This window comes from Sciurus carolinensis, chromosome 8 (genome assembly GCF_902686445.1).
Source record: "Sciurus carolinensis chromosome 8, mSciCar1.2, whole genome shotgun sequence".
In the NCBI taxonomy this organism is placed as follows: domain Eukaryota; kingdom Metazoa; phylum Chordata; class Mammalia; order Rodentia; family Sciuridae; genus Sciurus; species Sciurus carolinensis.
The window spans coordinates 121,324,133-121,338,624 of NC_062220.1; the positions used below are offsets into that span (position 1 = coordinate 121,324,133).

The 14,492-nt window shown below is 46.8% G+C and overlaps 1 protein-coding gene across 4 annotated transcripts in view; it reads left to right on the top strand.

Annotated features, from left to right (window-relative positions):
- Window positions 1-3,551: 3,551 nt before the first annotated feature.
- Window positions 3,552-14,492, top strand: part of Ppm1f (protein phosphatase, Mg2+/Mn2+ dependent 1F) — a 32,288-nt gene continuing 21,347 nt past the window's right edge. For 2 of the 4 annotated variants that reach the window (XM_047561873.1, XM_047561871.1), the window contains exons 1-3: window positions 3,559-3,624; window positions 4,329-4,405; window positions 11,192-11,464. In XM_047561873.1, coding sequence (XP_047417829.1) covers window positions 4,356-4,405; window positions 11,192-11,464 — 323 coding nt within the window. In that variant the 5' untranslated portion in view covers window positions 3,559-3,624; window positions 4,329-4,355. Of the gene's footprint in view, window positions 3,625-4,328; window positions 4,406-11,191; window positions 11,465-14,492 lie in introns of all 4 variants that reach the window. The other 2 variants (XM_047561870.1, XM_047561872.1) reach the window with 2 other exon arrangements.

The following is a 14,492-nucleotide window of genomic DNA, read 5'->3' on the forward strand; positions in this document are numbered from 1 at the left end:
GGGCCTGGTTGTCCGTCCAGCTGACTTGTCTAGACAAAGACTATTGCCCTTTACAGACCCCATCTTTGTCCCCTTGAGATCATGGTTCACATTGGCACTAAGTGCCTTATGCATGTGCATTTCATTAAGCATAGCACCCTGCCAAGTATATGGGACAGACTGACCTGCAGCTACAAAACCACTCTTGTTTCATTCCCCATGAAGAAACCAGTAGCTCAGGGAGATCCAAAGGCCACCTTTAAAAGGCAACACTGCCAGGTGAACACCCCATTGCAAGTAGCCTGTAAAGTCAGGAATGAAGGCTTTCCTGAGCTTATGTGTGCCACCCATTATTTGAGAGCCTGTAGGTGATGTAATCCTGTCTCTAAAATGAGTCTTGCCTTATGTGTGGTGTGAAGACATGAAGGGAGGTGTTTGTATCCACCTGCAGATGGCTAAAATCCTCATGTGGCAGGAGCAAAGTATTCAGAGCAGGCACTCAACATAGGGGAAACTTGGGGACTAGGAGAGAGTTTAGTCAGAGGAGGTAGAGATGGGAGGAAGACCCAGGGCTGAGCATTCTGGGAGCCCATCTCTCTTAACTTACCTAGCCAGGGGCATAGCCTTACTCAAAAAGCAGAAAAGCATGACCTTGGTATCCAGTCGGGATGGGTGATATTGAGAGATTCCTTTCACAAGGGTGAAAGCCAAGAGCCAGGAGCTGAGGCGTGATGGAATGCAGACAGTGGGGTGTTGACAGAAGCCACAGGGCACAAGTAATCTCACAAGCATGTCCTTGGCCTCCAGCCTAATGGAGCAAGTTCCTGGTGTCTTAACTTTGCCATCCTCTCTTATCTGCCAACCTCAAATGGAATCAGTGCCCAAGAGTCCAATATGGCCCCTGCTGAAGAAGCCCACAGGTATATCAGCTTTCATAGGCACCACACTTTACAATGAGGAGGGCCTGTCACACACACCACTTTGTCTGGGATTCTCAAACTTTGCACCACAGCTATTCTGATTAATAGGTAACCTGGCACACTGATCAACACTGGCCTAGGGTCTCAGAACAACCCTATAATAGGTTGGTTGCTGTTGTCCCCATTTTTCTGGCAAGGAAACGGAATCAGATGAGCTAAGAGATATGCCTTAAGTCACAGGTTATAAGAAGTAGCTCAGGCTGGGCATGGTGGTGCATGCCTATAATCCCAGTGGCTTGGGAAACTGAGGCAGGAAGATCACAAGTTTAAAGCCAGCCTCAGCAACTTAGCTAGGCTTCAGGCAACTTAGCAAGACCCTGTCCCCAAATAAAATATAAAATGGACTGGGGGTGTGACTCAGTGGTTAAGCACCCCTGGGTTCAATCTCTGGTACCCACCCTCGCAAAAAAAAGATGAAGTAGCTGCTACAGGAATCTAAGAAGGGGTGAGTAGGAGAGTGAGGTAAGTCATAACCCCACCCGCTGCCTGGCAGACCCACCCCCACTCCAAAAGATTTCCTTTCAGATCAACTGCTAGTTCTCCAGATTCCTGACTTACTGAAACCCTCAAGTATCATAGAGACTTTAATTCCTGAGAAGGACTCAGGCCACTGTGTGGACCTGAACATCAGGTGGACGGGGTCACAGTGGGACTTCTGAGGGCCTGTTCTCCATAAAAAAATTAAAACAAAAACTCTAATTGTTAGCACAAAAAGACCAGGCAGGATGCAAACATCATGAATCATCTCAACAGTTTATTCAGGAATGGGATGCAGGGATGAAATGGCACCAGTGGACCCACTTTCCTGGTGGAAAATGAGTCACTGAACAAAGAAAGGGACTGGGTTTATATTTTAGGGGTGGTCTAGTGAACATATCAGTTTGGGTACCCAGGAAACAGGTTTGTAAGAATTTAAAAATTTGTTTTTACTGGGCAATATTTTTACTTGGAGAAGAATAGAGGGTCTTGGGTCAGCATTCAGTGTTTATCTCCCTTCAGAGTTCCACTGTACTGTCACTGGGAAAGGATTTATTTGGGGAAGAATCAATGCTTTGGCTTTCTTTTTAGGGACTGTTCTATCTTTGGGAAGGAATGCACTGAGAAAACTATCAATGTATGGCTTTCTTTTTCACTCCTTTTTCTCAGGCCTTACTGTATTGGGTTTTTTTTTTTTATTTTCCATATCTAATACTAATTACAGGGGCTGAGGTTATAACTAAGTGGTAGAGCACTTGCCTAGCATGTGTGAGGCACTGGATTTGATTCTCAGCACCACATATAAATAAATAAAAGGTCCATCAACAACTAAAAAATTTTTTAATTTTTTAATTTTTAGTTGTAGATGGACACAACACCTTTATTTATTTATGTGTGCTGAGGATCAAACCCAGTACCCCACCCGTGCCAGGCAAGCACTCTACTACTGAGCCACAACTCCAGCCCCCAAATCTAATTACACTCTACATTTGCATTGGCCTGAAGAAAAATATATTAATATTATAAATTAATATTTTACTTGACCTTAAATTTTATTTCTTCCAGCTTTCAAAGAAAATATTTTTTTGTCACCTGAGCCTGAGCTCCATGGTGGCAGGAAAATGACCCCCTAAAAGTGTATATCCAAATCCCCCAAACCAATGCCAATGTGAAGTTACATGGCAAAGGAGAATTGAGGTTGCAAATGGAATTAAGGCTGCTAATCAACTCTTTAAAACAGGGAGATTACTGGGCATGGTGGCACATACCTATAATCTCAGCATCTGGTGAGACTGAAGCAGAAGGATCACAAGTTCAGTCCATCCTCGGCAACTTAGCAAGGCCCTGTACCAAAATTTTAAAAAATTTAAAGGGGTTGGGGTGTAACTCAGTGGTAAAGTACCCCTGGATTCTGTCCCCAGTATTGAAATGGGGAGATTATCCTGGATTATCTGGGTGGGCTTAATGTCATCACGAGGGTCTTTAGAAGTAGCAGAGGAAATCATCAGAGCGATGGCAGCAAGATAAGGGCTTGAGTGGTCCTTGTTGGCCTTAAAGATGGAGGAAAGGACCCCAAGCCAAGGAATGTGGGTAGTCTTAGAAGTTGGAAAAAGCAATGGAAGTGATTCTCCCCTGGAGCCCCCAGAAATGAATATACCCTGTTAACATCTGGATATCAACCCATTTGAGACCAAGGGGACTTCTGACTACCAGAACTGTAAGATAATAAATCTGTGTTGTTTTAAAGCCTCTAGTTTTGTGGAAACTAATATGGCCTCTAAAAGTATGGTGGACTATAGGCGCTATGCTTCTGCCCCAATGGTTGGGTCAGTCCTGGGCAGTCTGAGTTTGCATCCCTGCTCTGCCACATACCACTTATTGACCACATAAATGGCTTAACTTCAGGACGCTGTAAAGTAAGGACTGCTTTTCCGCACCGCTCCTACAAGGTTGAAGAAGCATAGCAGCTCCGCTCAGTGAGTGTGGCTCAGGTGCCCTCTTGGAGTGAAAAAGTCTCAGTCATTGGGCGCGATACCGCCAGGGGGCAGCAGAGGCCTGACCCTGCCCGCCCATAGGCCCGATTGCGCCTGCGCGGAGCCCGCGGCGGCCCGGGACGGGAAGTGGGTGGGGCCGGCCCAAAGCAGCTCGCGGGGCGCTGGGCCCTAGGTGCGGAGCCTCGGGGTGGCAGGTGAGGCTGGCGGGGACCTGGGAATGGGAAAGCCCGAGGGTGGAATTTGGAACCCGACGGGGCTGGGGTGAGGGTCAGGTGGGGGCCCAGGGTGCAGAAGGCTGAAATGGAGCTGAGGAATGGGAGGAGAGGAGTAGGGGGGCGGAGGAGGCAAGAAAGCCAAGATGAGACTCGGATGGAGGGACCCAAGAGGTATAGGAGTGAAATGGGGGAGTGAGTGGAGGGAGAAGCTGGGGACCTGAGGAACCCGTGGCGAGGAATCAGGGGACTGGGGAACCAAAGGCTTGGAATTAGGGATCCGTTGGGCCGGCGGGGGTGTGGCCAAGTGAAGGGCCAAGTGGGGACCCAAGGCTGTGAGGTAGAATGGAGGGAAATAAGGCACGCCCCCATTTTTGAGGATCCAGCCCTCCCCAACCCAGCCCACCCTCAGGAACTTCAGGGCCAGGCCCACTGCCCTGCCCCTTCCCCACCAGCTCAGACCACATCTCTGCCTGAATGCCCCCACGGCCTGGCTTCCCAAGTGTATCTAAGGTGAGTGCTTCAGTTGATGCATTGCTTGAGCTGCAGCTGCTTTAGCCTGATTGTGTAAGATAGAACTTCAGGCTTTGAGCTCCACCGCTGCAGCTGGATGATCTAAAGCAAGCCCCGTAACCTTTCTGTGCAATGGGGAGAAATGGCATCTGACTGTAGGGATTTTTGCACAGGACCTAACGAATAATGAGGCCCAGTGGATGATAGTGGACTCCACCAAAACCTTCTGCCCTACAATCCTGAGTGATATGTATGTATATGTATATGTATAAGTGGTGTGTGTGTGTGTGTGTGTGCGCGCGCGCGCGCGCGTGCCCGCGCGGGCGGGCTGCATCTCCATCCTCATGGCATTCCCTGAGGCACGTTCTGTGGGCTTAGCTGTGCTCCCACCATGGGGGATAAAATGTGAGACTGCCTGACCCTCAGGCCATCTTTAGCTCATTTCTGGCTTTTGTGTTCATATCCATCCTATTGTCAAATTTTACTCTTTTCCTCCTGTAACCCATTGAAGTAGAAGTGGCAAAGTCACCAGGCATCAGAAGGCCCAGATTGAGTCCTGCTTTGCAATTTCCCACCTGTGTGACCTTAGATGGGTGCTTACTCTCCCAGAGCCTGTTTCTTCATCTCGACATGACCTGACAGTATATACTTGTCAGCATAGTTATAAGAGGTAAACAAAATGAGTCCCACTTTAAATACCACTAAATGCCACTTTTAAAGTTCCACACAAGTTCATTTGTAGAATTCCTTTGAGATGTCACCTGAAACCACCCCTGTCTTTAAGACTCGTCTCTGCTGCCCACTGTGCTGGAAGTGTTTTAGTTTCCTCTTTAAAGGTACCACGCCTCAGGCTGCATATCTCAGGCCGGAATGACTGCTCACTCTTCCCTCTGCCACCAAGTCACCTGCTGAGTAGAAAGGACCAGGTGGGCTCCCTGACCATAGAGCATTTAACCATCAAGAAAATCAAATTTAAAAGAAAATTAGTGGTTACATAATAACATGAATGTGCTTAATGCCACAAAAGTCTACATCAGAAATAGTTAAAGTAGGAGCTGGCAGTGTAGCTCAGCAGGAGAGCTATACTCAAAACCCTGGATTCAGTCCCCAGCACCAGAGAATGTTACAGTGATGAATGATGCATTTTATATTTTATGTGTTTATTTTATCACAGTATATATGTAGGAAAAGATCTGGAAGGATTTACACCAAACTCTTTCCAATGGTTATTTATGAATGAAGAAGTAAGATTCTCCATTGGCAGAGAAGAATACGAATGCATATAATACTGTCATAACAATAGTGATGCTGTTTCCTTTTCCAAGGGTTGCTATTTTTTCTGTTTCCTGGGTTCAGAAATTAAGCAAGACTCAACAGTATTTTGTACAACCTAGAAAAAAAATGCAGTTGTACAAATATACATTAATTGAGCTTATGAGTCAAAACTAACAAGCTAGAGGAAAATTTCAAATTTAAAATTAAAATACTTTTTACAAGTCAGATGCCAGCAAAGGGCTGTAAAACCATGGAAGATAGCATGCTGGACCTCTGAGTGGGGAAGATGTCAGCAGAGTTTTGTAGGGTCAGAGAGATCCTGGCAGACTGGGGACAAGCCAACACAAAGGAGCAAAGAAACTGGTACTGGTTTAGGGCAAGGAGGTAGGGGGCTGCCTAAGGGCAGTGGACACAAATGAAAGGAGGAGCCACAGAGAACTTAATTCCAGGGTTGGTGACCAATGAGGAGTGGACCAGGACCAGGAGTCAGAACAATTTCCTAGCATTTTAATCACAGTTAGGGACCAGGTTCTCCAGCATGAACCTCACCCAGGGAGTATGGGCACATCACAGATCTTGTGTTCACCCCTGTAAAGCAGAAAGAATCATAGCAAAGTTGTGAAGAGTTTAGAAGAGGTAATACACAAAGAACACTCAGGAGGGACATGCCCCTCAGCATGGCTGCCACCTGATGAGAAGTACAGCGATGTTGTTTTGGAGCCAGAAGAAACCAGCTGAGGGGTTATGTCTGGCCAGAGAGATTAAGGCAGATGGCACTGGGGGTTTAGGAGCTCAGTGTCCCTCTCATGTCCACCCCAGGCCCTTGGTGACTTACACGGAGTCTTACACATTCCCTTTCACTGTGAACCCTTCACTATTTGCAATTTGTGAATTGTGGAGACACCGGTGAAATCAGGATAATTATACACCAGGCCCAACACCTCTTGGGCCTATCCCCAGTCCCACCTTCTCCCCACATCTGTTATCCTGCTGCTGCCTGCCAGCTGGCTACCACCCTTCTCCTGAGACTGTCTCCTCCAGGAGCTCGGAGCCCTGGCACTGTCCCCTGCCTGTTTGGTGACTTTCAGGGCTGCCTGTAGTTCCCTTTGGGTTAGGAATTTCTCTCTCCCATCACTGTTTGTACCTTCTCTCTAGGTTGTGGACTTCAAAGGCAGGGATGTAGTTAATGTAACCAGATGGCATGCATCAGATTTGGGGACTTATTGGAAAAAGGAAAGACAAGGAAGGAAATTCTTGTCCTTTATCCCAGCTGGGCCCAGTGAAGGCAAACTGTGGCTTGGTCCAAGCCCAGCAATGCAGAAACAAATCTGGGTAGTCCCCAGCAAGCAGGACAGCTTTGAGCACTCTATCTTTCTAGAAAAAGTAGGCCATTGGTGCAGGCCCTGAGAGTAAGCCAGCCCATCCTGTGCACATGCAGGCAGAGCTTTACACATGAGCATCATCCTGTCATACTCTGCTGCCCCTTTTCCCAAGCCCCACTCACATGCTTGGTACAGATGGCCGTTGAGACCCATGGTGGGTCCTGTGCTCAGGGCAGTGGGCACTTGGGCACAGAGAGCAGGCAGGTGGCCAGGAACATGATGGAACTTGGTGGAGTTGGGATCTGTAGTGTTGCAGTGCAGAGAGGAGGGGTCTCTAGCCTCCAGGAAGACAGGCAGGCAGCGGGGAGGGGCAACAGGTAAGGGAAGCATCTTAAGGCCTGGAGGCTAGAAAGGCACCTGCATTCCAGAATGTCCAGCAGACATATCACCTGCATATGGGATGGAACGTAGAGTTCTTGAATTCTGTTCTTGAAGGTGGGCTTTATGCTGTGGGATAGGATTTCTCCAATGGAGGCCCCCTGAGTTTCTGGGGTCTGAGCATGCTGTCCTTTCATTTTGATGGTAATCATAAATTTACAAGAGCACATTTAACATAGCTGGAGATTTCAGTGCCCCTAGATCACTCAGGATTGCAAGGGAGCCAGGCCGATAACAAATACTGGCAGTTGCTTGGGGGCAGCTCTGCATTATGTACACTTCTCTCCCAGGAGGCCAGAGCAGTTCACAGGCAGAAGAGGGGGACTTGGCCTCTTTTGCTCAAGGGTGCTGAGCTTGCTGTGAAATTCATACCATCTTCTCTTTCTGGGCTTTTCTGCAGCTCTACTGGGCCCAATTGGCAGACCCTTCAGACCCTCCTAATACCACCCTCCTCTTCACCACCATCACCCCCCAACCCCCAGAGCTCCCAGCCTGCACTCAGTTCTCCATTTCACAGTCTTACCTTTGTGGTTAGAATGAAAATATCCTATTCCCATCCTGATTTTTCCTTCTTTGCTTTACATTCTTTTTTCTTTTTACCTGCTTGCCTTTCATAACCTGGACTACATTTTATTTACCTGTGAGTAAATGTGAAGGTTGACAGTGAATTTAAGTCTAACCTCATAACCTTCAATGTGCCCCTATTTCTATATTCTTTGTGTCTATTCAAAACAAATTAACTTTCAATTCATATCTCTAAAAGAAGAGAGGGGATTTATGGATTTTTTTGTTGTATTGTGGTTGGGGGTTTTTTGTTTTTTGTTTTGTTTTTTGATTTTTTTTTATTGTAAACAAATGGGATACATGTTGTTTCTCTGTCTGTACATGGCGTAAAGGCATACCATTTGTGTAATCATAAATTTACATAGGGCAATGTTGTTTGATTCATTCTGCCATTTTTCCCTTCCCCCCCACCCCTCCCACCCCTCCCCTCCATCTATACAGTCCTTCCTTCCTCCATTCCTGCCCCCCTCCCTAAACCCAACTCCAACCCCAACACTAACCCTTCCCACCCCCCATTATGTGTCATCATCCACTTATTAGCGATATCATTCTTCCTTTGGTTTTTTGAGATTCGCTTATCTCACTTAGCATGATATTCTCCAGTTTCATCCATTTGCCTGCAAATGCCATAATTTTATCATTCTTTATGGCTGAGTAATATTCCATTGTATATATATACCACATTTTCTTTATCCATTCATCAATTGAAGGACATCTAGGTTGGTTCCACAATCTGGCTATTGTGAACTGAGCAGCTATGAACATTGATGTGGCTGTATCTCTGTAATATGCTGATTTTAAGTCCTTTGGGTATAGGCCAAGGAGTGGGATAGCTGGGTCAAATGGTGGTTCCATTCCAAGTTTTCTAAGGAATCTCCACACTGCTTTCCAGAGTGGCTGCACTAATTTGCAGCCCCACCAGCAATGTAAGAGTGTACCTTTCTCCCCACATCCTCGCCAACACCTGTTGTTGCTTGTATTCTTGATAATCGCCATTCTATTTGGGGTGAGATGGAATCTTAGGGTGGTTTTGATTTGCATTTCTCTTATTACTAGAGATGTTGAACATTTTTTCATATGTTTGTTGATTGCTTGTATATCTTCTGTGAAGTGTGTTTTTTGATTTTTTTTTTTTTCTGGTTGTGTTTTTTGTTTGTTGCAGTACTACAGTGAAGACAGAATCTCAAGCATGCTGGGTAAACACTCTACTACTGAGTTACATCCCCAGCCTGTTTTGGGGGGTTTTTTTTGTTTGTTTGTTTGGTTGGTTGGTTATGTTTTGTTTTGTTTTTTGAGGCAGGGTCTTACTAAGTTGCCTAGGATGGCTTCCAACTAGCAATCCTCCTGCCTCAGCCTCCTAAGTAGCTGAGATTACAGTTGTGTGCCACTGCACCTGTCTCAGTTTTATGTTATTTTAATTTACCTCACTTCACCCTTTGTGTTCCAAATCCTGCATTGAACAGACATTTAACCTGGTGTTGGAACCTTCTCCCACAATCCACCCACCCATCTTTTTGAGTTTTTTAATCCTTATGCTTCCAGATTTTTTCTAATAATCATAATTAAGTATAACCCTTTCTTAGGCAATGTTCTTTGAGCCATTAACTCCCTTCATCTCTTCTTGTTTCTAACTCTCTTTATCCTTCAACTTCAGACACCTGCTCTCAGCTCCCCTTTTGCAAAGTTTGGAGGCACACAGTCTGTGGATATTTTTAGATTGATTCTGAAAAGATTCTCATCTGTGGTTCTGCTTGTTCCATTCATTGGTTAGAATCTAGAAGGCCTCAGGAAGGGGATGGACTGTGAAACTGTCCCCAGATTTTCCTGCTTAAAACTTAGGAATCTCACATAATTTATCACCTTAAAGGATCCCATGTGTTTCCCCTAGTGATAAATGCATGGAACTCTTTCCTAAAGAAATTTTATGAGTCTGGATGTTAAATGGATGTTAAGTGGTAGGGCTGGAGGGAGTAGGCAGCAGTGCCAGACCTAGAATATGCATGCCAAGAAGGGGCATCTATTCTTTGCTGAATAGATGGTGGCAGGGTAGTTAGTGTGCATGGTGGGAAGTGGGGCCCACAGAGGCCTGGCTGCAGCACCAGGGAGAACAAATGGGGACTATGGGACAGAAATTATACAAAGTCATAGAAGGGAGATGGACTGGACTGGGAGTATGACTCAGTAGTAGAACACTTGCCTAGCATGCTTGAGGCCCTAGGTTCAATCCCCAGTACTACAAAAAAAATATAGGATAGACCCACTGCTATTTGGGTCTGAAGGACTGTAAGTGAGAAACTGGAGTCCAGATTGACCCTCAAATGTCTGACAGGGCAACATACTACAGGACAGAACCAATCTGCAAAGTCAGGATGTAAATGTGGAGAGGGCTGACCAGTCATGACCATGACTAGGTAGATCTGAACCAGGAGGGAAGCTGGAGGCCCACCTTGGGGAAGAAGCCAGGCATCCCTGGACATGCGATGCCCTTAGGCACTACTGTGTCTCTTGGATGTGAAAGGAGCAGTGTAGGGTGGTAACAAACTCGGGCTCTGGAATTTCTCCTCATCTCCATCCCCTGTCTTGAGACCATGGTCAAGGGGCTGCCTCTAAGCCTCTGTGTTCTCAAATGTGAATGGCTCCTGGGCTAACAGGGGCGACAGTGGGGCTTGGAAGCATGGGAGGAAGATGCTGGAACCTGTATGTCTAGTGGGATCAGCAGCCTTGGACTATATACTCTCCTAGCCAGGGATTAGGAGGCCTGAGCCTATTAGATTGAATAGACTTGACCACCTCCCAAAGTGCCCTCATCTGTCCTGAGTTATTAACCCTCTGCTTCTTTCCTGCCCACCCCTCAGACAACCCCAAGAACCTCAAGAGCAGCTCCTTCCTGCTCCCACTATGGTCCATTTCCCAAATAGCACTGGATTGACTGCTCCTGCATATTGACTCTTCCCTCCCCCAGTCCATCTCTGTAGCCCCAACAGATCACCACTTCAAGCACAGGAACCTGATGATCTCACTTCCTCACCTCAGAACCCTCCAGCTGCTGGGGTCCCAGGATCAGGTTAAACCCATTTACCTGCCTGGATGGCCTGGCCTTGGCATTCCTCTTTTGCCTACCTCTGGCCATGCCAGGCACACCCTGCTGAGAACACATCTTCTTTCTGTCACTTCTTTAAGATGTCCATGCAACTTCTGCTAGCATCATCTCCTGAGTCCACTTCTCTGGGCACCCACATGTCCCCCACCCATGTCAGAATGCCAGCTGGGTTTGTCGCTCCATTTACTTATGTTCCCTGAACTGTGAGGCACAGGGCTTGATAAGATGCCTGCTGCACATTGCTCACAAGTGGAGGAGACAAGGCAGGACACTTGCACTCTTCATTGTAGGGCACCTGTTGCCCTGTGATTTTACTGACTCTGACATCTCTCCCCAGAGTGAAGACTGACTGGAGACCATCTCTCTCAGTGCCTAGCTATAAACACCCGCCCCGGGATGCTCTGGGCATGGCCTCTGGAGCCCCACAGAACAACAGCCAGATGGCCTGTGGTGCAGAGATTCCGGGCTTCCTGGATGCGCTTCTCCAAGACTTCCCAGCCCCACTGAGCCCAGAGAGTCCTCTGCCATGGAAGGCCCCAGGGACAACACTCAGCCAGGAAGAGGTGGAGGCTGAGCTGGCTGAGCTGGCCATGGGCTTCCTGAGCAGCAGGTAGGCCTGTGTGACCTCAGGAGACTGGTCAGGACAATGAGCAGGGGCACAGCATGTCTGCCACATGCTAACCTTAACCCTACCTAAGCCCCATGACAGCAGTGTATGGTATTCCCCACTTATCTACAGGGGATATATTCTAAGACCCTCAGTGAATGCCTGAAACCACAGATAGTACTGAATCCTGTGATTTAATGCTATCTCCTCTTAACTAAGTATTTATCACACACTGTGTCTATAACTTGCAATTTGAGGTACAAGAACAAAACTAGCATGAATTTCTTTTACCTCTCACAGTTTCACAGATGGAAGATTCATTCTTATATATCTCTAACCAACCTTAGCATATGATTTTTTTTTTCTTATTAAGTTAGGAACTTTTGCCTTTTCACTTAAAGAAAGCACTTCATAGTTTCTCCATGGTGTAGCAAAATTGCCACCATCACTACTCTTGTGCTTTGGGGCCATTGTTAAGAAAAATAAGGATTATTGAACATGGGTACGCAAAACCAAGACAGTCAATCTCATAACCAGTATAGGTACCAAGTAACTAACAGACAGGTAGTATATACTGCACAGGTATACTGAACAAAGGCATGATTTGCATTCCAGGAGGGATAGGGCAGGATGGGGCAAGAATCCATCATACTACTCAGAACAGTGCACAATTTGAAAGGTATGAGTTGTTTATTTCCAGAATTTTTTAATTTAATATTTTTAGACCTTTGCCCCCTTGCTGTATATTCATCTCTGCCCACCCTAGCCCATCCTAGCCCGTTTGCTAGGATTCCAGCAGAGTGGATGACTCACGCCAACCCTGTGCAGCATGGTAGTAGGTGTTGCTGAGCATGTGGGTTATGTATGTGCTCCAGGGCCACATCCACCCTGCAGATCCACAGCCCTGCAGCTCAGGAGGCAATTCTTCATGACCATGTTCCACAAGGGGTAAAGCATGTGCAAAGACTGTGGTTGGCTGGTTTAGGGGAAATATTTTAGAGACAGGTGGCATAAAGCAAATGAGCCCCCAGGGATGGGACTGGATGTTGGAGGTGAGGGAAGTGCCCCTGAGTTCTTTCTCCTCAAGAGGAGAGGTAGAAGCACAACAGCAACACTCGGAAGCAAGGAAGCAAAGGGAGTTCTGGGGACAGCAGCCACTGGGTCTTCTGTGGAGATGACAAGGAATCTTTGCTGCCTTAGGAGGCTCAGGGATAGCAGGGAAGAAGCCAGACCCAGGAGGACTGGACTCAGCATGGTGCCTACTGCCACGTAGACGGAGCTGGTGATCAGGTGGGAGCCCAGGGTTCACAGGGTCTTCAAGCTGGGGCACAGGTGCAGGAGAGGACCAGACCATAGCAGCAGAGTCTGAAAGGTGTGAGCCTATGATTCCCAGGTGAGAGTAACAGAGTACAGAGGAGGGACTTGTGGAGCAGAGGGAATCCAGATGGAGGGAACTGATTTTGCTTTCAGCAGTGAGATAGGCATTGGCAGCAACCAGCAGGCAGCAGGTGGCCAGGGAAGGACTGAGTTGGGGTACAGAACCTTGGGCCAGAGGGTTTTAGAATGATGAGGAAGGACCAGGACTTGTTTGAGGTAGATGTTAACGGCTAGTAATGGGGTAAGGAACCAAAGGCCCATCAGGTCTAAAGCAGAGAGAGTGGTACACAGCACCCTGGGGCCCTCCTCAGAACCCTCCCACACCATATATTCACCTTAATATACCTTAAAGCATAACATAAAATGTAATATTGTAAAATCTTATATTTTCCATCTACCTTCATGAATTCGTTATTCTTTGTTCTTCTCAAGTATTTTCTCATATACAGACGTGAATGTTCTTAGGTGTATTAATCACGTGGGGTCCGAATCTCACATGTAGTCTACATTGTGTCCAGCTGTCCACAGACACATACAAATGTGCTTACATATGGTCACTCATGCCTCATGAACCTCCTTTGTGCTCTCCCTCCCATACACACAGCCCAAGTTTAGGCTCTTGGGCATAGAAAGCTTCAAATATATTAGTTCACAGAATCTTTTTCAGATTTTAAATGACATCCTTTCTGAGACCATCCAGAAGTCACAGATATCTGAGCTCTTGGATGTGCTAATTTTATGTCCTATCTTCCCTTCTTAATGGTAGCAGTTTCATTGTCACATATTTAGGTCCCCAAGCAGCACATACCTTATACTGTAATTTAGAAGCAGATCTCTGCTGCTAGACTGGAAATTCCTTGTAACTTCCCGAGGTCAGGGGACTAGTTTCCTAGTACCTAGGTCCATTCTCTGAAGCTTCCCCAAAACTAGGTTAGAAATCCCACCCCACAGGGACCAGAATCAGAATTGACTTTCATGTTGTAACAGACTTCAGGACTAAGGGCCTCCAGGGCATATCCATGGGTGGGACCCTTGGATGAGATGGGAGTGGTATCCGGGAAGGGGATGCCAGTGGCCAGTGGCCAGGCATTGTCTGGGTCCCCATAGTCGGAAGCTGCATTCCTGCTTCCAGCAGTGATAGCAGTGGGCAGGCAGGAAGCCAAAGCATGACCTCACCAGGACCAAGGAGAACCTGTGCCCTTCTCCCTGCTGTGAAAAGGGAAGACCCAGCAGTTGGCAGGAAATTCCCTAATGATGGAGGAACTCATTTCTCATGTCTTGACTTTTTTTTTTCCTTGTCGTTTTTCATTTTTTTAGGTGTTGAGGATCAAATCCAGGCCTCATACATGCTAGGCAAGTGCTTTACCACTGAGCTATACCCCCAGCCTAGCTGGTTGTTTATCAAAGGTAGTTGCAGAGGCTTTGCCCTGATTCATGCTGTCATTTTTTTTTTTTTTTAAATCAGGAATTCATCCCACTAAATTCCAGAGACCATCAGTGAATGCACCCCACCCCCACAGGATGTGACCCAACAGTCAGGATATTAGAAGGTCCTTGTTCTCTGGCTAAAACTGGAGTAACAGACAGACATGGTGGTATGTGTTTACAATTCCAACTACTTGGGAGATAAAGAATCACAAGGTCAAGGCCAGCC